At 58.3% G+C, this 27,528-nt stretch overlaps 3 protein-coding genes across 13 annotated transcripts in view; all 3 read right to left on the bottom strand.

Annotated features, from left to right (window-relative positions):
* Window positions 1-372: 372 nt before the first annotated feature.
* Window positions 373-3,631, bottom strand: LOC135279757 (C-signal-like). Of its 2 annotated transcripts, none has more exons than XM_064387245.1 (6): window positions 3,080-3,435; window positions 2,242-2,293; window positions 1,820-2,007; window positions 1,579-1,737; window positions 1,360-1,470; window positions 373-678 (listed from the first exon to the last, which is right to left on the bottom strand). In XM_064387245.1, exons 1-6 carry the CDS (start codon window positions 3,215-3,217, stop codon window positions 565-567), a joined length of 762 nt encoding a protein of 253 aa, XP_064243315.1. In that variant the 5' UTR covers window positions 3,218-3,435; the 3' UTR covers window positions 373-564. The 2 variants fall into 2 exon arrangements, with proteins under 2 accessions (XP_064243315.1, XP_064243316.1); XM_064387246.1 differs by lacking the exon at window positions 3,080-3,435 and adding an exon at window positions 3,493-3,631 and having other exon boundaries at window positions 388-678.
* Window positions 3,555-16,493, bottom strand: MTSS2 (MTSS I-BAR domain containing 2). Of its 10 annotated transcripts, none has more exons than XM_064387235.1 (15): window positions 16,195-16,493; window positions 12,580-12,641; window positions 12,402-12,475; window positions 10,545-10,629; window positions 10,269-10,360; window positions 10,110-10,184; window positions 9,844-9,852; window positions 9,243-9,400; window positions 9,055-9,162; window positions 8,882-8,979; window positions 8,170-8,377; window positions 7,363-7,437; window positions 6,974-7,150; window positions 6,714-6,882; window positions 3,555-6,046 (listed from the first exon to the last, which is right to left on the bottom strand). In XM_064387235.1, the coding sequence occupies exons 1-15, from the start codon at window positions 16,261-16,263 to the stop codon at window positions 5,274-5,276; spliced, it is 2,232 nt and encodes a 743-aa protein (XP_064243305.1). In that variant the 5' UTR covers window positions 16,264-16,493; the 3' UTR covers window positions 3,555-5,273. The 10 variants fall into 10 exon arrangements, with proteins under 10 accessions (XP_064243305.1, XP_064243308.1, XP_064243311.1 ...); XM_064387238.1 differs by having other exon boundaries at window positions 8,170-8,296; XM_064387241.1 differs by having other exon boundaries at window positions 8,170-8,380; window positions 16,195-16,491.
* A 1,613-nt stretch (window positions 16,494-18,106) lies between these two features.
* VAC14 (VAC14 component of PIKFYVE complex) overlaps window positions 18,107-27,528 on the bottom strand; it is a 59,553-nt gene continuing 50,131 nt past the window's right edge. Inside the window, exons 15-19 of the mRNA XM_064387232.1 lie at window positions 23,843-24,017; window positions 23,003-23,121; window positions 22,120-22,199; window positions 20,449-20,599; window positions 18,107-18,969 (exon numbers count right to left, since the gene is read on the bottom strand). Of these exons, the coding sequence (XP_064243302.1) occupies window positions 18,807-18,969; window positions 20,449-20,599; window positions 22,120-22,199; window positions 23,003-23,121; window positions 23,843-24,017 (688 nt within the window). The 3' untranslated portion in view covers window positions 18,107-18,806. The remainder of the gene's footprint in view (window positions 18,970-20,448; window positions 20,600-22,119; window positions 22,200-23,002; window positions 23,122-23,842; window positions 24,018-27,528) is intronic.

Genomic DNA, 27,528 nt, shown 5'->3' with positions numbered 1-27,528 from the left:
CTCCTGGTGTGCCATGAGGGATGGATTTAGGGAAGGTCAGCCCAGGACGCCCTGCCCAGGTCTCAAAAGACATCTTTAGGCTTGTGCTGAGACTTGGGAGATCTCCTGCTGTGAAAGCCCCAAGCTGCTGGAACAGGAAGAACTTTTGCTGACCTTGAATCAGCAAGAAAAATGCCTGGCAGCATTTTTGGGGTGGGCATGGAAAGGCCAGCTGGTTTTGGGGTGAGCAGGCCCAGCAGGAGAAGGCTGAGGTTGGGGCTGTCTGGGATGTCCCCATGAACAGTATGGCTTGTGGCCCTAGAGTGAGGATAGCCAGGGCATTCTCCTGGCCCCAGGGGATGCCTTGGATTCAGGAACACACTTGGAGCATCCTTCCTTATGCTGCCTGGCACAAATCATCATCCCAGGGCAGGGGGGCAGCAAATCCAGCTCTCATCCCCCAACCTGTGCATCCGTGTTTTTATTCCTCTGCCTATCCTGCCCCCCCGAAAATCAGAGTGAGCCTGGAAAAGGCAATTAATTCACTTTAATTAATTATTTGAGTTCAGTGGGCAGATGCTGCTCTCACCAGGGCAGCCTCTGCCCTCTCCAGTCCCAGAAGGTGCCATTGCTGCTGGCTGAGAGCTGGGCCAGCAGCTGCAGGACGCCCCGCACGCTCTCCTCCAGCGTCACCGGGCCCTGTCACACCCGAGGGCAAGGGAAGAGTGAGCCAAGATTCCCCATCCCAACACCCCCAGTCCCACCCATGGTGTGGCGGAATGCCAGCTCTGGCTGGGCTGGTTTGGGAGCAGTTGGAGATGCTCCAGCAGCCAAGGAATGCGGCTTTGCACAAATTGATTGTCCCTCATTTGAGTGCTGTAAGGATGGAGGTTAATTTCTTCATCCCTAATTAAAAGAGGGATGTCAGCCAGAGCAGGGTAAGGGACAGCTGAGTGCAGGACCAGGGTGCCCTCTGCTGACACACCATCAGGATGGGAAAGGAAATAAAAAATTGGGAAGAAATTGGATGGCTGGGGGGGAGCGCCTGGAATTGTCCCTTTGCTGTGGTGGCACAGCCACTGTGGGACCAAGGGACTGCACCCTGCACCCAGATGTGGGTGCCCAGGGAAGGGATGCCCATGGTCAAGGATGCCTCAGGAAGGGATGCTCATGGGAAAGAGGTGTCCATGGGAAGAAATACCCTATGAAGAAGGGATGTGCCCATGGGAGGGGATGTCTGTGGGAAGGAATGTTTCTGTGAAGGGACATCCCTGAGAAGGGATGTTCATGGGAAGGGGTGGCCTTGGGAAGGGATCCCCCAGGAATGGATGCCCGTGGGACCTTGCTGAGCCAGGGCTCCATGCACCTCCCATCACTCACCATCCCCTGTTCCAAGGGAGGTGTCACATGTCCGGGATCCACAGACACGCAGAGGATCCCGCTGCTCCCGTACTCCAGGGCCAGGCACTTGGTGAGCATGTTCAGAGCAGCCTGGAGGACAAATTCCCCTCCTTAGCACCATGATCTGGCAATGCCAGGGCCGGGGGGGAACCCCAGAGGAGATGACCCCCAACTCCTCCCATCCCCCAGGGGCAGTACCTTGCTGCAGCGGTAGCAGATGTCCTGCCTCTCCTGCCAAGCCTCTGCAACCTCGATGGAGCCCAGGATGCTGGAGATGTTGATGATGGCAGCTCTGCTGCAGCTCATCTCACGCTGCCCTGCGGCCTCAGCCGCCTCCTTCAGCAGGGGCAGGAAGGCCTGCAGGGGATGGGACCTCAGGCACCACCATCCTCCTCCTCCCTGTTGCCAGTGTTTGGGGCAGGGGTCGGTGTGTCCTCACCTGGCTTGTCTGCAGGGGCCCGATGGTGTTGGTGGTGTAGACCAGGCTCATGTTCTCTGCTGTCTCGGTGGCCAAGGTGCTGCGGCGCGTGGTGCCGGTGTCGTTGATCAGGAGGTTGAGGCCAGCACTTCCCACCTCTGCCTGCACCCTCCTGACTGCTGCCTTGATGCTGTTGGGGTCTGTCACATCTGCAAGGGGACAGGAGGGCTTGGGGACAGGCTGGTGGCCATGATCCTGGCAAGCTGCTGTAGGACGTGGCAGGAGGCAACTCCCAGCCACTGAGCATCCTCCTGGTCCCATCAGTGACCTGGTTGAGCTGAGCCAAACCAAGGGACCCACCTGCTTGGTGGCATTTCCCGGAGCCACCCACGGTTGCAATTAAATCCTGAGACGCTTCTTCCCTTTCCCGCCCCAGCACTTACCTAGAGGCAGGATCACGACGTTGGGAAAGCCCAAAGCCACCTCGTTAACAGCCTAGGTGGAGAAAACGGGGGAGGGGGTCACCCGGGGAAGCTCACGGAACGGGGGGGCTGCACCGTGCCGGGTGGGAAGAGGGTGGCCCCTCGTGTCACAGCCGGCAGGTCACAGCAAGGTCCAGGGGGAGCGATCTGGGGCGAGCCGCTGCTGCTCCGCGCCTGGCTGAGCCCGGCGGCTCCAGAGCTCCCCGCAGCGACGGCCCCGGCCCGGGGCTGCCAGCAACCCCCCTGCACTCTCAAAAACCCCCCCTGCACTCTCAAAACCCCCCCTGCACTCTCAAAACCCTCCCTGCACTCCCAGCAAACCCCCTGCATTCACAGCAAACCCCCCCTGCACTCCCAGCAACCCCCCCGTACACCCCACCATGCACACACCTGTGCCAAGAGAGGTAAAATAAATACACGCATATTTAATACATACACAGGTATTTATAATATTTAATACATATATGTTTATTTATATATTTGTATATATTTATTTATTCTATATATATTTTTATTTATATATATTATTATTTATATATTAATGGTATGGAAAAATACATGTGTATATATATATCTATATATATCTAGATATCTATCTATATCTATATCTATATCTAATATATATATATATCTAATGTACACACACACACACCTATGTATACACATGTATTTTTCCATACCATCCACCGTTCAGGATGCTGACACTCAGCATCCCAGCTCCAGGTGGGACCGTGGCATCCCCGGCACCCATCCCAGCGCTGGCTCCCTCCTGTCCCCCCTGTGCCCGTGCCCTCCCTACCTTGCCCTGGGGGTCCAGGCAAGCAGCGAAGATGCGCCGGGGTGGGCTGGGCTGCTCCAGCAGCCCCTTGAGCAGCCCCAGGCCCAGCCCCCCGTCGCAGCCGGCCAGCAGGACAGTGCCCACGCTGAGCCCCTCCATCCCCTGCGCTCCCACAGCCGGCTCTGCTGCCCCAGCGAGGTTTGGCAATCGGCCTCGATAATCGGGAGGCGGGAACGCTGCGGGAGCCGCTGGGCTGGGCGGGGCGGGGGGCACCGCCTGCACCCCCTCTTCTGGAGGGCACGGGCAGCAGGATGTTCCTCTGCATCCCAGAGTCACCCATCAGCCTGACCATGGGGTTGCTGCAGTCCTCCACACCCCAAAACACCCACCCCCTCAAGCCATGGGAACCCAAAGGGGCGGCGGTACCTTCTCACCTGTTCCCCATTCCTGGGGTGACCCCAGAGAAGCAGAAAATCCACAGGAGCACAGGCAAGGCTATTAATTACAGTACAACCTTTATTAATACTGGAATCTTCACAGTGCATTCGTTACTTGTAGCAGTGACTATGGAAAACGGGGGAGGGGGGGAAAGAGGGGAATTACCACCAGAAAAAAAAAAAAAAATTAAAAGAGAAGACGGAATGAAAGAAAGAGAAAGAAACGTGGCAGAGGGACAGGGAGAGGGGAAGCGGCGGCAGAGGCGGGAACACGAGGGGAAAAAATAAATTAAAAAAAAAGAAAAGAATAAGGACCAAGTTAACAACAGCACCAGAAAAGTTACTTCAGTCGAAAGACAGGTCAGTTTTTTTTTCTTTTCCAAAGAATTTTTGTTTTCTGTACAAAATAAGAGACCCCCCCTCCCTCAAACCCAAACATTTGTCACTTGGCCTCAGCGGTTCTGGGCAGGAGAAGGGGAAGGCAGAGAACTAAACTGTTATTCCTAAGGGGGAGGGCTGAGGGGCTGCGGTGCGACGGACAGCGGGCGCGGGGCTATGTACAGCAGGGCCCGGGGTTGTGCTTTCCTCCAGCCGCCGGCAGAAAGCTGCTTTGCCTGGGGCTCTGAGCCAAACCCCCCGTGCCTGGACCCGCCTCTGAGCGGGGTCTGGGGGTGCTGAGCGAGGGGAAGGGGTTTGCAGGGGGTCCCAAGTGATCCTTGCGAGGCAGGGCAAAGTGGAGGTTCAGCACCCTCAGTCCCTGCACCCCGGTGTCCCCCCAAGACAGAGGGGATTGCAGTGCCTCTACCCCCAGCCCCCCCACCCTCTCACATGTCCCCCACTTCTTCTTCCCCCCCTGCACCCCCAGCCCATTGCTTCTGCCCCCCTGGAATGAGGCTGAGCTGTGCTGGCCCCAAGCAGGCAGCTGGGGGGAATGGGGCCAGGGCCCCCCACTCCTGGTGCTCCTGGTGCTCCACGGTGCCCTGCTGGCACCATCCTCTCCTGCTGCGGCTGGGGCCACCCGCCTGCGCCCGGGGACAGAAAACACAGAGGAGAGGGAAAGCCAGAGGGGAACAGAGAAACAAAGGGAAAGAGGTGAAAAAAAGGAAAGGAAAAAAAAGAGGAAAATAGAAGAGAGGAGAAAAAGAGTTAAAAAGAAATGAAAAGAAAGAGAGTTAAAAAGAAATGAAAAGAAAAAGAGTTAAAAAGAAATGAAAAGAAAAAGAGTTAAAAAGAAATGGAAAAAAAAGTGTTAAAAAGGAAAAGAAAAAGTGCTAAAAAGAAAGGAAAAGAGGACAAGAAGAGGAAAAGAAGAAAAATGGGAAAATGAAGAAAATAAGAAAAGAGAAGGAAAAGTGATATACAAGAACAAAAGAAAAAAGCCAAAGGAAAGAAAGCAGAAAAAATAGGAAAAAGAAGAGGAGAAAAGGAGGAAAAGAGGACAAGAAGAAGAAAAGGAGGAAAATGGGAAAATGAAGAAAATAAGAAAAGAGAAGGGAAAGTGACATACAAGAACAACAAAAAAAAAAAAAGCCAAAGGAAAAGAAGCAGAAAAAATAGGAAAAAGAAGAGGAGAAAAGGAGAAAAAGAGGAGAAAGAGGACCAGAGAGAGCGCAAGTGAAGGAGGGACATAGGGAGAGGGCAGGGCAGGAGCAGACAGACAGAGGGGCAGGAAGCAGGGGCAGCAGAGAGGGAAGGGCAGCGGGCGCCGGCGGGTGGGGGCTCCTGGGGAGGCAGGGCTGTCCCCGGGGTCCATGGGCCACGGCGGGCTCGGGGCAGCATCACGATATCCGCGGGGCCGACCTGTCGTTGGTGACGGTCCTGCGCAGCCGCACCCCGCGCCGGATGGCCACCAGCATGTCTTCGGCCGGGGGGTCCATGGAGGCCGCGGGCGGCGGCGCGGGGGTCTCCTCGCTGGGGCCGGACCCCACGAGGGCGGTGGGGAAGGGGAACTGGCCTTCCCCCAGGGCGTGGGCGCCGGCCACCAGCTCCCCGATCTTCTCCACCAAACTGTGCCGGTTGGCAGCCAGCTGTTGGTCCTCCTCTTCCTCAGCGGAGAGGTGCTGGCCGGCGCCGGGGTAGACAGAGATCTCCATGGCACCGCCACCCCAGGCGGTGTTGGGAAGGCTCAGCCGCTTGGGCGAAGCTTTGGCAAAATCCAGGGGGTTCGGAGAGGCATCGTCAGCGTAGAAGACGCACTCTTCGCTGCCCACCCGCGTAGGGCCGGCATAGCCAGGGGAGTCGGGCACCGTGGGGGTCTTCACGGGGACGATGGGGGGCCGGATGGGGATGGGGCCGGCGTTGGAGAGCGTGCGGCGGACCGAAGGCTTGGTGGAGGGCGTGCGGCGGATGGTGGCCACCCCCGGGGTGGTGCCGGCCGGCAGGTTGGAGCCGCTGGGCAGCCCGGCCGTGGAGGCGGGACGCTTGGTCTGGATCATCCGCCGGTAGTTCTGGGCGATGTTGCTGTTGCGTGGGATGGTGGAGGACTTGTCGAAGTCACTCTGGGGGTCGCACTCCACGTCGCCGTTCACCGAGTAGCAGTCGTAGTCGGAGCCTGGGGAGGGAGGGAGTAGCCAAGCTCAGCTATGCCATTAAAGCCAGCCCCAGCCACTTCCACCACAGCACAACAACAACCAAATTCAACTGCCATGATCGTCACACAACCACTACTGTCCCAGTCACTGCTGGCACAACATGCTCACCATCAAACACAAACTTCACCACTGGAGGGAAAGCACAGTCACCCCAGCCACCACACTGAAATCACAACCAAACCCAAGTGTCACCATTACCACCACCCCAATCACAGCCATCACCACACGATCACAGCCAATCTCCACTCTCACCACCACATGCTCATAACTGGCTCAGCCATCATCACGCCAACATCATAACAGATGTGGTTATTTGATCTCCAGCTACAGACTCTGTTGCCATCACCTACCCACCATCTCCACATGTACTCAACCTCTGTGCACAGACACATCACCACATCACCTGTAACAGCACTTCCTGGCACAACTGCACCCACTGAGCCCCAGCTAAGACCCAAATCACCAGGAAAAGCTGTGGTTATTTGTGGCACCAGCCCCTACACAGTAGCCTGATGCTATGACACCCAGAGCATACAGCTGTGCCCCAGGATCACCAAAACCTCTGTTGTGACCTTCCCCACTCTAAGTGCTATTTCAGGTGGTCCCAGATACCCCTGGTGCCAGTACCTTGGGAAGGGATGGTGTCCTCAGAGCAGGAGGGGGTGGTGGTCTGCGTGCTGTAGCCACTGGAGTACTGCAGCGAGTCCCGGCTGCTCTTCTGGTGCTCCAAGCTCAGCCCACGGGTCAAGACCATGGCCAGGTCGCTGGCGGCAGGGGACACCTCCTCACCATGCTGCTGGGGCAAAGGGCACTGTCAGCACCCTGCTTCCTCCTCTGGGAGTTCCCAGGAGCCCCCACCTCTGAGCCCTCCCTGCCACAGCTGGTACCTTGGCAGCGATTGTAGCCGGCGACATCCGGGGCCTGGGAGCGTCCTCGGCTCCGATGCCCGGGTACCCCCCAGCAGGAGAGCCCATCTCGGCTTCCCGCAGGTGCTCCACGCGGTCCTTGCGCCGCTGCAGGGTAGGGACCACCGGCTGGTCATAGGGGCTGGCCTTGGACCAGTCCTGCAACGGGCAAGGCATGCGGTTCATGCTGGTGACACTGGGACCAGGAGCGCGGCAGGTCTCAAGCTGATGTCCCCCGTGTCAAGCCACGGGTGCTGCTCAGGATGCTCTGCCCCATGCGGGAAGGGAGGGGAGGGTCTGGGGGCTGAACCCCATGAAGTGAGGGGGGACCACGCGTGAAATGGAGCCCTGGTGGGATGGCAAGGACTAACCGAGGTGGGGGAGCTGCACTCGCTAACTGACTGGCAGGTTTCGGATGCCTCTGAGGACGCCGAGCTGGAGGACTTCTGCTGAGCCGTGACGAGCCGAGAGCCGGAAGTGAGAGAAGAGGCAGTTAGCAAGCAAAGCCAGAGCCATGACCCTGGTTAGAGCAGCACCCACAGCTCCCTGGCTGGGCGAGGCCCCCAGCCCTCCTCCCCTCTGGCTGGGCCTGCAGGATGGTGAGCAGGATGCGACCTTGGCAGCGGGGTCAAGAACCGGGATGACGCACTACCCCAGCCTTTCCCCCTTCTCACCCCAAGCCATGCAGAGCCAAGAGGTATTTTGGGGAGAGGGGACCTTGCTGGGTTGGTAATGCCAGGTTAGCATGGACAGGTGGGAATGGCAACTCCCTGAGGATCTTGAAGCATCCTTGGCACTGGGGATGGTGCAGCATGAAGGGGAAGCTTTGCTTCATGCTGCCTGGTGGGTAGCACAAGCTGGGTATTAGGGGGCTGTGGTGACTGGGAAACACCCTGTTCTCCTGGCACAGGGAGAGGGATATCTGTGCCTCATCCCTGGAGGAATTCATTGATAGGGTTTCTCTGCCGTGTGGCCCAGGATGCCCACAATTATGGCACGCACCCTCAACATTCCCAATATTTTTTTCCCGTGATGCCAACACAGATGGAAATAGTTCTGAGGATGGGTCTCACCACCTCTGCACTGGGCCCTTGCATTGCACCCAGCACCACCCACCCATTCTATGGCAGAGGAAAGTGAGGCGTGGAGGCTGGCAGCACGGAGCACCCTCCCTGTACCTGGCTGGTGATGTCCGAGGGCATGGGGGAAGGCGGTTTGGAATAAGCGGCGTCCTGGGAGATGAAGCCGGAGTCGTGGGAGGAGACGCTGGAGAGGCGGGTGGCGGCGGCGGGGGGCTGCGCCAGGCTGCGGTAGCGATAGGTGGAACTGGGTGAGCAGGTCTGAGCCCCGCCGGGCCACGCCATGCCACCCTTGGCACTGCTAACGCTGCTGGGGGGGCGCCGGGGGGACGGGGACACGCCGGTGGGCAGGACAAAGGAAGGAAAAGAGAATTTAAGACAAAGGTTCGGAGGTGGCAGGATGGCCAGCGCCCTGCCACACATCCCAGCCTGGGGAAACTGAGGCATGTAGTCCTCCTGGGGGTGTCCCTTTGCCTCCTGGGGTGGCCCTGCGGCAGGGGACAGGCTGGGGGACATGACAGAGGTGGTGTGCTTGCTCCCAGACACCCATGCAGAGCACACATCATCCCCAGACCCCAGGACAGGGCATGTGTCAGGCCCCCATCCTGCCCATAGGTCCACCAGCCCTGCCCAGTGTGCCAAGAACAATTCCTCCATAATAATGGGAGCCACCTGCCCATACGGACATGAGAAGGTGGACATGCACCTTGTGAGCATCCCCAAAGGCTGTAAGCATCATTAACCCACTGAGGTTAACGAAGAGGGCTGGATTTCCTGGCTGTGGTTGGGTGTGGAGCCCACCTCACCATACCTGCACATGCTGGACTTGCGGGAGCTGGAGCTGCTGGGTGAGGATGGGGGCGTCTGGTAGGACCAGCTGTAGTCAGAGCCCTTCAGGTCCTTGATCACCTGCAGGAAAGATGGGGTCTCAGTCCCCTCAAAGATAGCCCCTGCTCCCCTGACCCCTGGTTCCCCCCTGCTGACCTGCTCACTGGCGGGGGGCAACTTGTGGGGCTCAGCAGTGAGCACCACCAGGTCCTCGATGATGCCCTGCAGGTGGGTGATCTCTCCCAGCATGGTGAGCTCCCCGTTCTGAGGGCAGACAAGAGAGAGCATCAGCACCCACTGGGCAGAAGGAACCACCCTCAACCCTCCCAGCCCCCAGCACTCACCACCACGGGCTGCAGGAAGGTGATGAAGGTGCAGAAGCGGCCCCGCTCCTCGATGAGGGCTTTGCGGACCGCCTGCTTCTCCGTCTCCTCCAGCAGCAGGTACATGTCATTGACATCCTGCAGCGCGTTGTCCAGCTGGGGCTGCAGGTCCCCCTTCCCTGAGAGATGGGGCACTGTCAGCACTGGGCTCCCCTGACACCCTCCCCAGTCTGCTGGTGGTGCCACTGCCAAGCCAAGGCCATTCCCCCAGCTTGGGGACATCACCCCATCCTCACACTCCAGCACATACCATAGGTCTCCCACTCTGCCCCTCTCCCTGGAAGGTCCAGGAACACCCTCACCCCACAGCAGCCCAGGGCAGGGGCTTCTCTGACACCCCATCCCCGGCACTTGGGACCAGAGGACCCCTTGGGCTGCCACACGGTGAGTGTGGCATCGCCTCAGGACATGGGGTGCAGGCTAAGCTAAGCTAAAAGCAGGGTGAGGGTGGGAACAGGGAGCGGATGGATGGACGGACAGACAGACAGAGGCTGGGGAGACTGGGGGAAGTAGATGAGGAAGCAGAGAGGGGGCCGGTGGTGGGGGGCAGCAGTTCACTTACCAAGTAGCTCTACAGGAAGGATGTGGAGGGGAGGGAAGAGAGAAGGAGACAGAGAAAACGTGTGAAAAGAGGCCGAAGGCTGGGGCGCATGCCCCGCCTCCCCGCCACCCCCGGGGCCGTGCTGGCACCTCCCTTTCTACAGGGGGGCAGCAGGACCCCCCTAGTGCCCACCCCCCGGTTGGCAGTGCCACAGCCGGGATACCGGCCCTGGCTGGGGGTGCTGCGGAGGGGCTGGTGGGGGCACCCCCCGGGAGACCCCCTCTCACCTTTGCGAGCCTTTTTCTGGAGCTTGAGGGTGTCAGAGGACTTTTTCTTGATCTCATGGCGTGCTCGCTTGTACTCTGGGGGTGCAGAAGTGCTGTCAGAGGGCACCCCTGCCCAGCAGCGCAGCCACCCTGCACGGATCCATCCCGCCCCCCTCGTACCTTTCGCATGGTCCTTGTCCAGCTGATTGGCAGTTTTCTTCCAGTCCTCAATCCTGTCCTGCAAAGGGTTTATCAGGCTCTCCATGAGGGCACTGGAGGAGGCAGAGAGAAGCAGAGAGTGTGGGAGAGCGCCGAGCCAGGGGGGAGCCATTCCCCCATGCCATGCCAGGCCAGCACCCAGCATCATCCCCTTCTTCAGCGAGGGAACAAGCCTGGCCAGGCCGTGTGCCCAGTGCCCGTGGGTTTGGAGACAAAGCTGATCCTGGTGCTGCTTACTTGGTGAACTGCCGGAGCTTGGCCTCGATGCTGCGGTGCCGCATGCACATCCGGGTCAGCGCCGAGCCGATGTCCCTCGTGGCACCTGGTGGGGACAAAGCGCTGCTGACAAGGGACAGGGACACCCCCACACCGGTCCCAGCCCAGTCTGCACAGTGGGAGGAGGGTGGCTCGTGAGAGGCACGATCAGTGCTGGGATGCACTGGGCACTGGGGACAGTTTAGGAAGGAGGTGGCTTGTTTTTTCCCCATGATAAATCCACAAAATAAACAAATAAATAAATAATAATCCACTAACTAATACATGAAACACTAGATATCTCTTCTGGAGGCTTTGAAATTAGAACCTGCTCTCATTTTTTTCCTGGTTTGTCTTAAATTTGGCGCTGGGGGGGCAGGGAAGGGAGGTGATGAGGTACCCTGGCTTAGCTCCAGGCAGTCAGCTCTGTTCCACACCTCCAGGCACAATCCCGAGTGGATAAAAAGGGAGTCCAAACCTCTCGGGGGGATATTTGCCAGCAGCAGATAGCAGGAGCATCCTTTTCAGGTGAAACCGCTGTTAACACTGAAGCCTAAGGACGGCCACATGGTGGCAGTGCTGCTGGCAATTCCCACGGAAAACGGAAACCAAAAATCCTTGGGTGCAAACTAAGGAGTGACATTCAGCCTTTCTCTCCCCTAAAAAAGCCTCCAAAAAAACCTCGCACCCCTTTGCAGGAATTTTGGATGTCCCTCAGTCCCCCAGCGCTATGGAAATAGGGGAACCCATGGGCCATGGTCTTCTCCTACACTGGGGTAGTCTCCTAATCCAGCTCCTAATGCTCTTATCCCCGCTCCTGCTGCTTCTAATCCGATTCTCATGCACTGTGTGCAAGGCCAACAGCCAGCCCCCACCCAGTGCCTCAGTTTCCCCATGCTGCTGCCCGCCCTCCCAAAAAGCCCTGCAGGTACAGCAGCACCACAGGGTGACACTGACTCCTGTGGTGCTGGTCCCCAGCTGTCCCCAGCATTGCTCCTGTGCCTCCTCCTTGCTTTGACTGCCCGGGCTGACAGGGAGCTGGAGGAGCCCTAATCCCCCTGGTGCAGTGGGCTAGTGGGTTTGGAGGCAAAGCTGATCCTGGCTCAAGCTGCTGCCTCCTCCTCCTCCTCCTCGCGTGGCTCCAGATGGCCTGGATGCCGGCAGTCTGCGGACCAGCCCGGGACCATCTGCTTGGCAGAAGCCGAGCCGTGGGAAGTGGCTCCTCGTTGCCAGCGGGCACCCGCAGAGGGTCCGGGGATCCTTCCTCTCACTCCCCAACAGTAAGGGGGACCCCACAAGCAGCCTTGGCTCTTCAGTCACCTCCCAGTCACTTGGGTTTCAGTCACCCAAACCCTGGTGAGTTAGGGTTTGTCCCCAAAACAGTGAAGCTCAGACACCTGAATCTCCCTCTAGCTAATTCCCCTTCCCTGGAGACCCCCGGAGCAGCCGGGACCCCCCATGGAACTTCCCAGATGGGTGCCAGGGACAAGGAAGGTGGATTGTGCATCCTGAGGGGCAGAGATGGGTGCAGGAGACACTGACGTGGGGCTGAGCCACCCTGAATGTCCCAGAAAATGTGGCTAAGCACCCATGGGTGGTGAGGAGCAGCACCCACATGGGTGCCCACCTCCTTCCCCCTCCCCACTCCATCCTTCCAACGCTGCTTCCCAGGGAATGCTCCACCTTGGTGGATAGGCTGGACATCTCCCTGTGGATGGTGAAGCTGCTGCTTGAAGTCCACCCCAGAAATGTGGGCAGGGGACACCCCACAGGGGACACTCACCACCTGTCCCCCTGCCCAGACAAGCCTGGGCCCACCCCTAGGAGAGAGGACCCTACCTCGGGTGTTGGTGGCCATGTCAGCCACTTTCTGGAAGGCATCCAGGAAGGCAACTGCGGCCAGCACCGTGGTCCTGAGGCAGAGAGAGCGAGGGGGGAGCTCAGTGGGCGCAGGACACCTGGGATGTGCCAGTGAGGAGGGGGTCCCCCATGTCCCACCCCACCTCTGGCCACTCACCTGAGCTGGGAGTGCAGCTTGGTGGCCTTCGAGTTGAAATCCTCCCATATGGGGTAGGAGCTCTGCAAGGAGGAAGGGTGATGGTGAGAGACAGGGACCTCACCCCCTGCACTGCTTCCCCAGTCAGGGCAGGTCCCTCCTTCACTGGTGCAGAGAGACAGGGCAGCTCAGTAGCTTCTCTGATGGCTAATTAAAGGCTGAGCACAACTCTTTTCCCTTCTGATTTTTTCCCTTTCTAGTCTGGCCACCCAAACTTAAAGAGCATGGAGACCTCAGGATTTTCAGTGATTTCTTCCTCATTGAGGGCATGAAATGAAAAATCTTTAAGACTCTGGCCAGCAGTAAAGGAGACACCTCCAGCAGCAGCTTCTCCCCAAAGCACTGATGGCCAAACCCACCATCATGGAGAGCTCCAGTCCCACAGAGGGGAGCCCCAGTCCTCACCTCCCCTGAGCCCAGGGACCGACAGGGCAGGTTGGGGTCCCTGAAGCCCTGAATGGGGCAGTTGTGTGGGGACAGGGACAGGGCACAGGTGCTTGGGAGGCCACCCCAGTGCTGTGCCAATGAGACCACTCCTGGCAAGGCCATCTGTGCAAGGCCATCCCCACTGCCCTTGTGGCGAGGCTATTCCAGGGCTGTCCTGGTGCAACCATTCCAGCGAAGTCATCCCAGGGCACTTCCAGTGCCACCATCCCAGTGAGGCCATCCCAGTGTCACTGTTTCCCAGTGAAGCCAATCCCAGTAGACCATGCTGGTGCCATTCCAGTGAGGACTCTCCCAGTAATGCCAGCTGCAGTGCCATCCCAGCAAGGCCATCCTGGTGCCATCACAACAAGGCTGATCCCGATCCACCATACAGCCAGGCTATCCCAGTGTCACCATCCCAGCAAGGCCAGTCCATGTTGTCCTGGTGAGATTAATCCTGGTGCTGTCTCAACAAGGCCATCCCGGTGTCACCCCTGCATGGCCAGTACCGGTGCCATCATTCCAGCGAAGCTATCCAGGTGCCACTATCCTGGCAAGGCCATTCCAATGCAGTTCCAGTGAAGCTGGTCCCAGTGCTACTATCCCAGCAAAGCCATTCCAGTTGGGCCAGTCCTGGTGTCATCATCCTGGTGAAGCCATGCTGGTGCTGCTATCCTAGCAAGGTCAATCCTGGTCCTGCTGTCCCAGTGACAAAATCCCAGTGCTATCCTGGTGTCACCATCCGATGGCAGTGACAGGCATCTGTAAACTCCCCCAGGGCAGCCACCAGGCTGGGACGTGTACATTGCCACACATCCCCATCGGCACTATGGCTTGGTGGCAGCTTTGGGGACAGGGTTTGCACTGAGGGGGCATGAGACCAGCCCAGCATTTTCTGGGACCCTGAAAGCCCCTATTTCCTCATGAGTCAGCAAAGAAAGAGTTTAAGGGTGCCACTTCACACTTGTGGCAGTGATTCCCTCCTTGTGGGTCCCCAGGGACTGTCATTGCCAGAGGACTGGGCCACCATTCCTGGGCCACTGGCTCTGGGCTACCTTCCTTGGCCACCCTGGGCAGGGCAAGTGAGGCTCCCCTGTAGAAAGGAGCAGGCTGTGATGCCCCCAAACCCCTGTGATGCCAGGCATGAGGAGGATGGGGAAGAGGACAATGGGCACAAGGACATGCCAAGGTCACTCAGGGACACTGAGCACACGAGGAGAGGCAACAGGAATGAAGCCAGCTTAGGGACTGTCACCAACAAACAAATTCTCCCCACCACAGGCCAAGGGGTGCTGAAATAGCCATCCACCACCAAAATAAGGTCCCTTTGCCCTGTGACCAGCACAGGGGTCCCAGCCATAGGACCATAAGCACATCAATGCCAGCAGTCCTTCAAGCAGAGAGTTACTTGTCCCCCAGTGCCCGTGCCAGGACACCCACATGGCTGGGAGCTGGGGACAGCACACCCTCAGGTGCCACTGGCACTCGGCCGGGGCTGTGCAGGGGACGAGCTGAGGCCCAGCTGCAGTGTGGTGGAGGTTTCCTCCTTTTTCCTCATTTTTCTTTAATCTTTTCTAGCTTCAAATGACATGAAACTGACTCCAGCCCGGTCTCCTCGGGTGAGGGGTTCACAGTCCAACCGCATCCGGATGGTGCTGGGCATGTCCCTGGGAGGTGACAGCTCTGGGCTGGCTTATCCTCTCTGAAGCCTCAGCAGGGGAATGGGGAAACTGAGGCAGGGGCTGCCCTGACTCCCCCCAGGAGTTTAGGACTCAGCTGGGCTGCCTGGGGTGAAGGCGTTTGGGGGAGGGAGCTGATCACCCCAGCTCAGTTTTGCACCAGCCCTGGATCCCTCTGCCCTGGGGAGAGTTGGGATTTTCTCCCTGGAGCTTTTCTCCCAGCCCTGAGCCAGAGTCCGGCTGCAGAGCCACCACTGCCCCTCGAAGGGGTTAATCTCCTTCCCAGCACGGCTTTTATTTTTTTTTTATCCCCCCTCCCCTGCTTTGGCAATGACAGCATTGTCTGGACGGGTCTGCAGCATGAAGAGAGGAAGAGGAGGAGGAGGAGGAGGAGGAAGAGAGCGTTTGCCTCCCAAAAATGACTAGGGCTAAACCCCAGCACTGGAGCTGGCTGTGGGAATTTTGGTCCCCCAAGATGAAGGAATATGGCTGGTCCCCTCCTCCCCACTCAGCCTCCGGTCAGAAATGCCCCCCAGCATTTTTAGTTTAATTTTTTTTTAAATGAAAACAAACAAACAAAAAGGTTTTTTTAAACATGGCCCCATCCTGCTCCCAGGGAGGGTGGAGGCAATATCCTCTTCCCGGGTTAGGAAATGGGATCAAGGAGCTGGGGGACCTTTTTGTTCCACTGGTGCCAGCCCCACTGGGTCTGACACGAATCCAGGCTGGGCATGGGGCAGGGGGGACAGGGACAACATGATGCCTGAAGTGGGTGGCAATGCCCGGTGTGGGGCCAGTGGTACCTGGCGAGGGGCAGTGATGCCTGGTCTGTGTCACCCGACAAGGGGCTCGGGCACCTGGGCATGGATACAGGGCTGATATGGAGCCAGGATCCCCAGTATGGGCTCCAGTGCCCAATGCAGGGCCCCGAGGCTTATTATGGGGTTGATGTGGGGCTCTGGCACCCAGTGCCACGCTCTGACACCCAGTGTGAGACCTTGATGCCCGACATGGTGCTCTGATACCCAGTGAAGGATAACAGGGCTGCAACACCCAGAACGGGGCTCCGATAGCCAGCGACGGATCTGGGGATGATGTGGGGCTGCAATCCCCAGGATGGAGCTCCAATATCCAGCGCTGGATACACAGATGATGGGGGGCTGCGCTCTCCAGGGCTCCGATGCCAACACAGAGCTCCGATGCCCAGTAAGGGGCTGATGTGGGGCTCTGGGAACCCGTGCCGGGCTCTGACAGCCGATGTGGGACCCCGACACTCGCTGTGGGGCTGATACCGGCTCCGACACCCGACGCGGGGTTCCAATCCCCATCTCGCGGCTGGGGAGCAGAGCCCCGGTACCCACGGCGGGACGGGCACCGCGGGGGCAGCCGGGCGCTGCGGGGATGGCGCGGGGGGAGCGCTGTCACGACAGCAAAACCGGGGCGCGGGGTGGGGCGGGGGGGAATCCCCTACCTTCATGTCGTTGATGATGGCTTGGAAGAGGCCGCCGAGGGCTCCGCACTCCTTCTCCGCCGTCTCCATCGCGGCGCTGCGGCAGCCCGGGGCGGGCGGCGCCGCCGGGGGAGGCCGCGGCGGCGGGCCAGGCTCAGCGGCGGCGGGGGGCGGGCGGCGCCCGGGCGGCGGCGGCGGGGGGGGCACAGCGGCGGAGCGGCGGCGGAGCCGGGCGGGGCATCGCCTCCCTGCCTCGCCCTCCGCGGGTGCTGCACGGACCCGCCGCCCCCTGGCAGCGGCGCGGAGCGGAGCGCGGAGCGGGGCGCGGGCAGCTCCGGGCCGGGGCGGTGGCGGGGGCGGGGCGGGGCGGGCGCTGCGCGGCACATGCGCCGCCCGCCGCGGGGCCGGGGGCTGCGGGGACCATCGGGGTCAGCCCCGGGGATGCTCCGGGAGGACGCGCGGGGATGGCGGAGCGGAGGGCAGGAGGCGGCCCCGGTGGTTCTCGGGGATGCGCTCGATGGGGGGAAGGGGGTCGGGGAGCAGCGCCGTGTGCCCCAGGACTGCAGGAGGGAGACCCGAGGGACGCCTGGAGATGTGGCACTGGTGGGGGTTTGCCTCCGTGGCGGCGTAGGAACCCCCAGGGATTATCTTGGGGGATAGCAGGAGAGCCCCAGGGAGTATGTGAAAACACTGCACTTGGAGATGCCATAGGATATCCGGGGGCATTCCCAGACCTCTGGAGGCACCAGGGGGATGCTGCCTCTCCCCAAAGGGCGTTTGACCCCCATTGCCTTCCTGACCCTCCATGATGTGCTGGAGGGCGAAGTCCCTCCGCAGTATTTACACGACAGCTCTGAAATGTGTCCGTGCACTCGATTATCAGGGAGCCATGGGAAATGCACGGCCTGCCAGCAGACAAACCCTTCCCACAGGCATCCCGAGGCCCCAGCCCCAGCCTCCCGGGATCTGGGGCTGCCAGGCTGAGCACCGACAAACCTTCCTACCCCTCCAGTGCAACGACGCTCAGCTGGGCAAGGGTTTCAGCCTGAGCCACCTATTCCCCCTCCTGCCAGAAAAGTAGTCTTGATCCCATGCTGATGATGCCCACACTGCTCTGGATGGTGTTGGTCAAGAGCCACCCATAAGGAAACAATTATGGCTCAGCACTCCAGCAGCCGGCTGGAATTTCTCTCCATAAACCCAGTCCCTCAGTGTGGAAAGAGGCTGCTCAGCAGCAATGAGCTCGGCAGGAGGGAGGCGGAGCCCACCCTGATAACGACCCAGGGGTCCATCAACAGGTACCCCCCAACACCCCATGACACCGGCTGGCTCGAGAAGTCACTGCTCACACATCCTCCAGGGCTGGCTGTTAAAATTAACCCGCCGTGACTGGGTCTGGAAAGCCCTTCCCCGGGAATGACAGGAATGTCTTTATCCTGGCCAAAGCAGCGCCGGTATGGGGCTGTTTGGGGAACCCACTGCCAGAGACAGTCTTCCCTGAAAACAGGCCAGAAGCCATAAAAACTCCACAAATTCCTCCAGATCCCATTTTCCTGGGATCAAGCGAGGGCCTGACACATGCAGGGGATGCAACGGTGTCCCCCCCAAACTGCAGCAGCCTGGCACATGCTGGGGTCCCTCGGTGCCACAGGACAGGATGAAGGCAACACCAGCGGCTGTTCAGGGCCAGGAAAATGCCTGTCACTGTGCTGTGGTTTCGTGACCGTGGCCTGGAAGAATTTCAGTGGTGTTTTTTTCCTGCTGGGAAGAAGAGCAGGCGGAGAAGTTCTGCTTGCTGGCAAGCCAACGTGGCAGGGCTGGGCCAGCCCAGGGCACAGGGTCAAGCAAGACGCTCCATGCCATCCCCTGCCCTTGCTGTGTTTTTGGCTGCACTTGGAACAAATTATGATGGGAAGCCCAGCAACAAGGAATGGGCTGTTCTGCATTGCTTGTTTATTTTATCACGGGGAGCTTAATGAAGGAACAAGGAATGGAGTCTGGGGTTAGGTCCACTGCTCCCCATGTCCCCTGGTGCCGGCTGGGAGTTGAAGCTGTGCAGTTACCCCTGCCAAGAGCCGGGGACTCGGAGAGGATGTGTGAATGCAGGGAGGGGGCCAAGTGTCAGGCACAGAAGTGTCTCCCCAAGTGAGATGCCACCTCCAGCAGGGCCTCGGAACCAGAGGGTGGAAGTCAGGGTGGTGGGAGGTGGCTGGCAGCCCCGTGTGCTTGTTTTCCAGAGCGGAAGGCCAGGGCTTGCTCCCGTCTTCCCTTCCCCTCCTCCGGTGCTGCTGGCAGCAGGCTGGGTGCTCAGCTGACAGTCACGGGGAAGGCATTAGCAAAGCAAAGGGGAGTTCCCTCGCCCCATTGCAAGACAAGACGAGGTGCTTTACCCCGGCCCTCTCCTTGGGCAACCCTTCCCCATGTCCCCCCAGCACCCACAGGAAAAGCTGGGCACAGCCTGAGGGTCCCCCCTCATCCACACACACAGAGGGGACAGCCCTGTGTTGAGTGCTTGCCCATCTCCATTAAACCCACCAAATCCTCCGGTGGCCAGCAACCGGTGTGCCTGTTCCCTGGTCTGTGCCCCTGGTCCCTGCCCCAGCAACTGTGCACACCCACGGGGCCAGGGGTGCTCAGAGGACCACGCGCCTGTCCAGCTGCTCTGCCCGCCCGGCTCGCTGGTGTCGTGCTTCCAGGTGCTTGTTTTGGACCTTCTCAAAGTGCTGCAGCAGCTCCGTGTAGTCGATGTTGGAGGCTGCTGTTCTCTTCAAGCTGGTGCTGGGCTTGGTGCTGTCCCTGCAGGGTGGGAAGAGATGCTGTGAGCATCCAGCACTGGCAGCACCAAAACCTTGTCCTGAAGAAGCTGAGCTCAGCAAATCCCAGTCATGCTGGTGCCTCATAAAATACCCCCAAAGACATATTTTCTTCCTTTAAGGGTGTGAGATAGAGCCCAAGAGGTCCTGGGACATGGAGGGGAAAAGGGACATCTGCATCTTGGCCCCACATGGGAGGTTTAACTCCTCTGACACATACTCCTCTCTATCCCAAGCCATTGCAGTCAAAAGCAGTGAGATAAGGATGCCAGGGCCATATGCTCAGTTTCCATGTCTGCTTCTTTGAGTGAGCAAAAAACATCCAGTGGCAGCAGTGACACTCCTCAGGGATGAGCACCCATGGCTAGAGCCTCCAAATGCAGGCTCCCTAGGGTTCCAGCCATGGATACCCATCCCTGTGCTGTCCCTATGCAAGGAAGGAGCAGACACCAGCCACAGGATGCCCATGGGAAGATGGCAGGCAGCTCTGGTGGCCCTGGTATGTCCCTGGGGAGGGGGCAGCTGGGACTGGCCGGTTATGAAAGCCGGCTTCGGTGTTTGAAGGAATGTAGGTCAGAGTTAATCAGATGCTCAGGCTGTCTGACAGCTCGAAAAACCCCCACTGCCAGGGTTAGTGGGGAGAAAAAAGGAGGGGGAAGCACATGCAGCCCCCTCTCCGCCCCCCCAATTAAATATCAGTGCTGGTTTGTGGGTAGGAGCTCAGTGCCGGAGGCCATGAGGGATAAAAGCCATCCCAGGGAAGCAGTTAAAAGCCAAGGAGCGACAACAGCAGCAGGGGGTTAATTCAGAAACCTGCCCATCTTGGGAGCTCTTTTTGTTCCCAGGACTGCGCCAAGGCACAGCCAGCTTTATCATCGAGCCCCCCCACTACTCATTAGCCAAGGGTTGGAAAGCAAATCCCACTGGCAGCACCCCTGGGCAGGGAGCACGAGGATCTCAGCTGGTCCCCAGGGAGATGCCGCCGTTGCACATCTCACGGATCCCCAACGGCCAGGAGTGGGAATGGAGCAGCCATCCGGAGGCATTAGCAGGGTGCCAGGATCCTTTTGGGTGCTGTGAAGGCTGTCCAGGCTGCAGGGGGGATGCTTTGGGAGCCCCCCCCCAGCTGCTGTAGTCTTTCTCTATAAACCTCCTTCCCAGCTCTGCTCGTTTCCATAGCGACCCCACAAGTGAAATTTTCCATCCCGGATGCCAAATGCCTGTGGATGAGGCACAGCCCTCCCAGGGTTACCAAATATAGACACAAAAAACCCCCCTGGCCAACACTCCCGGCCATGGGGACAAGGAGCAGCCACGGCCGCAACGGAGCCGGGGGGTGGAAGGCAGAGCATGGGGCTGAGCCCGGGATCGGGGCTGAGCCTGGAATGGCAGGGATGCTCAGCTGTGGGGAACAGCTGATCCAGCCCCGATGCTGATGCTGGTTCATCCCCCCAGCACTTACGTGGTCTGCATGAGCTCTGGGTTGGGCACGCACTGGAGGCGATGGGAGAGGAGCTGGAAGGCGCTGCTCTGGGGCAGCAGCATCAGCAGGCCATAGAGAGCCTTGATCAGGTAGGGGTTGTTCTTCACATCCAGCAGCTGCAGGCGGAGATCTGGAAGAGGACAGAAGAGGATGGGAAGGCAGGGAAAATGCATTTAATTTCCAGCTGCAATAGCAGGTTCCTCCCACCCCCTCTGCCAGCCAGCCCAAGGGGCACTTGATGGCACCCCTCTCCCCTTTCATTAACCCACCCATCTTGGTGTCCCATGGTACCCCAAAGTCCTTCTCCTTGACACAGCCCCCTGGGGGCAACTGGCTCCCCAGTCTGCCACTCCTGATACCACTCACCCCCGAGGCTGTCCATGCTGTCTGCCTGAGAACACACATGCAACACGGGACTGCTCCTCAGCTTCTCCAGATTTAGCAGAAATACCCACCCTGGAGCATCACATCCAGAGGGCTGGGTGAGACCCTCCTGGGGACTCTCTGGAGCAGAAGGAATCCCCTCTGCTTGGTTCTGAGGGTTACATGTGCTGGGCCTCAGTTCTGCTCAGTAGAGGCAAAACCACCCTCTGGCTCCATCCCTCGCTGTGCTCATGGAGCCCTAAGCTGCCCAGCTGAAGGGGCAGCCCAAGAGATTGGGCAAGGTCTGGTCTCAGCATCTCACCTGTACTGCTGGTGTTCCCAGTGAAGGGAGCCATCACCAGGGATGTCACTTTATAGGGGACATGTCTATCCCCTACCCTGAGATGTGTGGACTAAGGTGACTGGGCTGGGGAACCACCAAAGAATAATTCTGGGGCATGCAAAACCACCACAGACATGTGGGTGCCTCACACACTGGGACAGTCATCCGGGGGATATGGGACAGGGTCTACAGGAATGAGCACCTCTACTGCCCAGCTGCTCTAAACCTCTTCCCTTAAATATTCCCTAATATCATCCTGGACTTATATAGGTGCTCCACAAAGTCCTTTCCAGGACATTTCCCAACAACCTCAGTGCCCTGCTACCCCTTCAATGAGAAGCCCAGGGGCAGCAAATGGACATAATGAGAAACCCTCCCACAGCCACAGGTCACCCTGCCACATCCCCTGCCACCATCCTGGCACCCAGTGTCACACCCCTGAGCCCCTGGCCAGGCACTGCTGCATTACCCAGTAGGGGACACACACTGCTGGATGCTGGAAAAAAATCAGCAGTTTTTTAGAGCTGAACTCTTCATTTCTATAAAAATGAGGCCCTTTTCTTGCAAAGGGCCTCAGCAGCACCCACAATGCCATCCTGTGCATCTGAGGGTGGCACAGAGCATTCCCCCATCTGACGCCCTCCTCGTGCATCCCTGGAGATGCTCAGTGTGATCCAGGCCCCCTCCATCCCTTCCCCCATCCCTTTTGTTGGATGCCAGTGCTGCTCGCTCCCTTAACCTATATCTGGGGGGCACTGCTGCCCCCCCGTGCTGCCAGCGTGCCCTTTTCCCGGCGGGCAGCTCCAGCGCTGGGCAAACCTCCCGGCAAGAAGTCTCATAACTTCTGCTCTATTTCCTCGTGCGGCGGCTGCCGCCTGCGATGGAGGCGCGGGGAGGGGGAGCACGGCATGCTGCCCCTTCCCCACGCGGGGTCTCCTCCTTACACGTGAATATGGGGCACTCGATGAGCTGCACCAGCTTGTCCACCTCAGTGAGGAAATCCACGGTGACCTCCAGGTCCCCGCTGCACGCGGCTGTTAAGGAGGTTACCTTGGAAAAAGGTGGCCGGGCAGCAGCAGATGGCTCACGAGGGAGATGCCTGGTGAGGACCACGGCTTTGCCAAAGGCTCCCTGCATCCACAGCTCCTGTGGGATGAGCAGGCAGGGAACAGGCAGGGCTTGCATGCAGGCAGGGCTGAAAGGTCTGTAGGGTGGCCAAGGGATGATGGAGGGAGACAGACGAGCAGGCAGGTATAGGGGAAGAGGCAGGCTGCCCAAAAAGCTCAGAGCAGGCAGGATGAGCGTTCAGGGGAGGATGCTGCTTTTACCCCGACCCACAGGGATGGTGAGTTCTCCCAGAAGGAATGCCGGTGTGCACTGGGAAGGGAACTTGAGCGTGTTATTGAGCTTCTTCGTTTGGAAAACTACTCAGAGAGGCTTGGGGTTTGCTGGCACATGAAAATAATCATTCTGCTGCAGACAGATGGTGAGCTCACCAGGGATTGTGCTGTGCACTGCCTGCTCCTCACCAGGCCAGGAGGCCAAAGCCTTCATCTTCCTGGGAGGAAGAGGATGGTGAGGAGCCTCCCCTCCTGGGCAGGGGAAGGTCAAGGCTCAGTCAGTGCACGCCTTCCTCTCTTTTCACCACAAAAAAAGGGATGACACCAGGGGAAGGGAGCTGGCACACACCCAGCACAGGCTGCCCTGCCCCGGTAATGATGGGCTGCAGGCAGGAGGCTGGGCTGGCCTGCAGGGTGACCTTGATTGCCACAGAGGGACTAAAGGCCTGGTCGGGCCCCACCCTGGCAGAAAATCCCCAAAGGATACAATTTCTGAATGAGGTCGTAGGCATGCTTATAGTTCTGGGTAAGGAAGCAGAGGGACACGGTTGTCACAGGGTTGTGACACCAGGACCGGTACAGGCAGCAGAAGAGGTTACGGCTTTCCTGGGGAAAGAGAGATTGGGGTTTGGTCACCACTGGGAGCACACATATGGCACGGCCCCAGGAACCCAACACCAACCCACAAGTGCCACCAAAACACACAGGGACGCTTCTGGACCCACCAAGTCCACCTGGCACTGGCATGAGCCTCAGCCTGAGGAGATGGAGACCAGGTGGGCTTTGGGGTGACAGTACTATGAGGTGGCACTCAGGACTGCCGAGTCCACATCAGGATGAGGGGCAGGAGGATGATGCTGTCCCACCCAAGGGGACACCCCTGCGTCACTGGTTTTCAGCAGAAGGAGGAGCATAAATCTTCCTTCTCTCCTTCCTTGGATGTCACTGGTGTTGGCAGCAGCTGCTCAGCAAATCCTGTGGGCCTGTTCCTGGGAGGGACAGTTAAGGGACTGCAGGATTTTCCTCCTGCTGTCACCTGTCCCACAGCCCATGGAGGGGCAAATGGAGGGAGGCAGCAGCTGCCTGAGGGCTCAGTAAGCCCATTCCCATTCCAGGGAGAAAAGCAAGAGTTGGGCAGAGTTGGGCACATCCTCCAAGCCCATCCTCAGCTCCTGAAGGGTGGATGAATAAATAGGCTGCCCCAGCTCCAAACCTGGGACCCACCGGGCAGGGACTGAGCAGCCAGACACACTCCCAGGTGGCTGCCAGGTCCCCACCACCCCCATTATGTCTCTCCAGCTGCTAAGCCTGCTCCTGCTGCCCATACCGGGGTCTTCAGGTCCTTCAGTTGGTTTCTCAGCTGGAAGAGCTCGGAGGATGTCAGCAGGATGGTATTGAGGGTGTGGACCATGGTAGAGGCGAATTTGAGGTCCTCCTCCCTAAGCAGTATGTCTGCCATGGAGTGGAAGATGTTCTCTGCATTCAGAAGTAGACAAAGCTGCCTGTTTATCACAGAGAAGAGAAAGCAGGGGGAAAGGATGGTTAATGAGTACAATCAAGACTCTGATGTGAGCCCACTACTCCAGAAAGGACCAGGGAGGAGATCCAGGTACACCAGAGGTTGGGTGAGTATGGTGGTACCAGAAGGGAGATGCTGTGGGGCAATACCAAGCTCTGCATTTGGAGGATGCAGTTATTCACACCAGGACAAGAACAAAAATCATAGCTGGGCTAATGCCCCTGGTCATAATCGCTTTGGGACCTTGCTGGCACCCACTATTATGGCTTGTGCCACCCCAAGCCTTCCCATGACCTCCCTCAGGAGGTTTCAGTGTCACTTTCCAGCCTGACCAGTGCAGTGAGTGTGCAGCAGCACCACTGCAGATGGCATGTGATGGTCTAGTCAGACCAGTACCCCACTGACACTGGGGAACATCCCAGGGAGTGCAGCCAGCGGGACGAAGCAATTCCTCCCGGCATTGTGCAACCCGGCAGTCCTGGAGCCAGAGGCTGCTCTTTGAACTCCTCCATGCCCCAGCTGCCACGAGATCCGGTGCTGAGTGGCTCCAGAGATCGAGCTGGTGAAGCTGGAAGATGTTTCTGTTCCACTGGATATCCTGCCAGCAGTGCTTTCCCCAAAACAGTGTAACCAGCACTGCGGCCCACGCTGATCTGCCTGGCTGGGTCACAGCAGGAATGTCCTGCTTAACAAACCTTGAGGCATTCCCAAGATTTTCAACATTTTTTTAGTCCAGTAACAAAAAAATAAAACCATCTGATTTTTTTTCTCCCACATTTGTTTGGATTTGGGGATTTCCTGTTTTTCTCCAGGCTCTTGCCTTTCTGGGCAGTTTGTCTGAGGACACCTGAAATGCTGCCCAGTGCCAGCTCAGATCCCAGTGTGGGGATTGGAGTGATACAGGGAAGCCCACCTAGCTCCCCAGCATCCCAGCTTCTCCTCAAACTGGGATGCTCCCTGGCTCACTACATTTCCCCATGGGCTGACAGGGAACCTTGGCAGCAAGGCATCCCCCACAGCAACTCTGCTTTTCCCCAGCTCCTACCAAACACAGTTTCCCACCACACAGTTTTAGCTGGATTCAGATTTTCCCCTGGAGGCATCTCTGAGAGGATTAAGAGGCAAAACAAGGATCAACTGCTTGGGCTGCTGGGTGGGAGGTGTTCACTAGCTACCTGGTTTGGCTTGGAGGTAGGAGGTACACCTGAACGTCCCCTGCCTGGAAGTCATGTTTTCACCTCCTGGGGTGAGGAGGAGGAAGGATATGAATTTCCAGCCCCTGTTCCTGTGAGGACAGACCAGAGGAAGACTATGTGGCCACAGTTAGACTCCAAAGACCATACCCTAAAGCCTGGTGGTTTAGGTAAACATGAGCAGAATGAAGAAACAGATCTTCCCTCCTCAACATGCGGAGGAAGAAACCCCTCATCTTCCTCCCAGCTCTTCGTCCTGCCAAATCATCCCTTCCCTCCTCACCCAGCCCTGGCTGCTCTCCACAGGCAGCTCCCGCATCCCGCGTGGCTGCTGCTGGACAATGAGATGCTCTGTGCGGGATTTTATGTAACCCAGCCCGGCGATCGCCCTGGACCCCGCTAAAATGGAACGGGCTGTGATAAATAAGCTCATTTATCCCAATTATTCTTACGTAACCGGCTGCATTCATGGGGATGAAAACGCTTCCCTGATTTCTCGCCGCTTGGACACAGGCTGGCTGGAGGAGGGAGAGCGGTGGGAAAGTGAGGCATGGAGGGAGGAAAGGGGAAGGCAGAGGCTTTTAATCCAGCCTGATGGAGCCAAAAGCAAATCAATAGCTCAGCATTGCAGGCAGGATCCAGTCACTGCCAGCTGCAGCAAAGCAGGACCAAGCCCAGCCCAGGAGTAAGGTGGCTCCATGCTACCCTTCTCCAGCAAGGGGGGATAACTGGATGCCCCAGCCCTGCCAAGCTTTCTCCAGCAGCCGTGCTGGGCACTTGAACCATGAAGTGGGATGGTGTAATGTGCCCAAAGAAGGGAGAGGTTCTCCAGGGACAAACACTGGGATAGTTTTAGTCTCAACAGTGAAGTGGTTGGTGCACTAGTACAGCTGGGACTGGCTGCAATGCTCATGGCTAGTGGGGAGCTGGTGTTTTACACCTTCCAGGCAAGAAGACTATAGCAAGAGCTTAAACAAGAAAAGCAGTGCCAGGGAGCACTGAGGGCAATTCAGTAACCTACCTCCTGACAAAAGGGATGCCTTTCAGGTTCCCCCTCCACCGGTCCTCCATGGAAAAGGAAGGCTCTTGCTTTCCATAAACAGGAGCTCTGCCATTTGGCTGGTGAATGCTGTGCTTGCAGTGAGCAGGGGGCTGAATGGGAGCTGTTTTCTAATTTCAGGCCTGGTTTTGATTAGTGGGGTAGGGTTGGGATTCTCCCCCCTCCCTTCAGTGGCACTGGGGAACTGGAAACTGTTGGGGTGTTAGAGAAGCAGCTGTGTGGAGACTGTCCTGCTTCAGAGCTGTGTCACCTCATGGGGATGCTGTCCTGCTTGGGCACCAGCCCCTCCAGCTGCCCCCAGGTTCTCTGGGATCCACCAGCAGAATGAGTTTGCCAGTGCACATCATCCTCCTATGGCAGTGGCAGAGACCTCAAACTCCCCTCCGTGAAGCCCCTTGGTCGGCATATCCCAAAAGCAATCCCCAAAGGAGGGGACAACTGGCTGGTCCTGCAGCTGCTGGCCTCTGTGACAGCAGCCAGCAGCTGAGCCCAACTGCCAGCACCAGGCGGCTGTTGGTGGGGTGGGAGCCTCCCCAGGAGCCCATTCCCTGGGAGGCTTTGATGGCATGAGGGGAACGCCAGGCTGGCTGGGAGGAGGCAGGGAAAGGGGCTGAACAGAGGACAGGTGGCTTCAATTGAGATGCTGGTGGAGTGGCTGTGGAAGGGAACGGGGCAGAGGGGATGGAAAGTGGGAGCCATACCCCTTATATGTACACACCATAAATATATCCTGGATATATACATCCCATAAATATGTGTATATATATACATACACACACCCCTTAAATATATATATCTCCCCATACATACATGATGTGATGATAAAAGGAACTGGCTTATCCCCTTGGGAGCATCATTCCAGGAAGATGTCTCTCCCTGGAGCTTTCCCTGCATCCCTATGGGTGATGTGCATCCCCTTGCCCATGGGGACCCAAGGATCTCCTGGCATGGAAGAAGAGGGCAAGAAGTGTCCCCAGGGAGGCAGGAGCTGCAGAGCATCATGGCACTCGTTGTTTATGTTACGCAGCTGGCAGTGCAGGCACATGGTGATAATGAAATGAGGTATCCAGGCCATTAAAATTTAACTCCTTAAATTAAAAGGGTTATTCAAGCCTTTCCTATGGAGCCAAGGAATGTGGCTGCAGGCAGATGGGAGGCAGCATCCACCTGCAGTGTGACGATGCCTCAGGGACACCTCGAGCCACCGTGGGGCTCCCAAGGGACCCAGCAGGTCACCTCCA

This window comes from Passer domesticus, chromosome 12 (assembly GCF_036417665.1).
Source record: "Passer domesticus isolate bPasDom1 chromosome 12, bPasDom1.hap1, whole genome shotgun sequence".
NCBI classification, from domain to species: Eukaryota; Metazoa; Chordata; class Aves; order Passeriformes; family Passeridae; genus Passer; species Passer domesticus.
The sequence above is the reverse complement of the archived record's forward strand: the minus strand, read 5'-3'. Positions and strand labels throughout refer to the sequence as shown.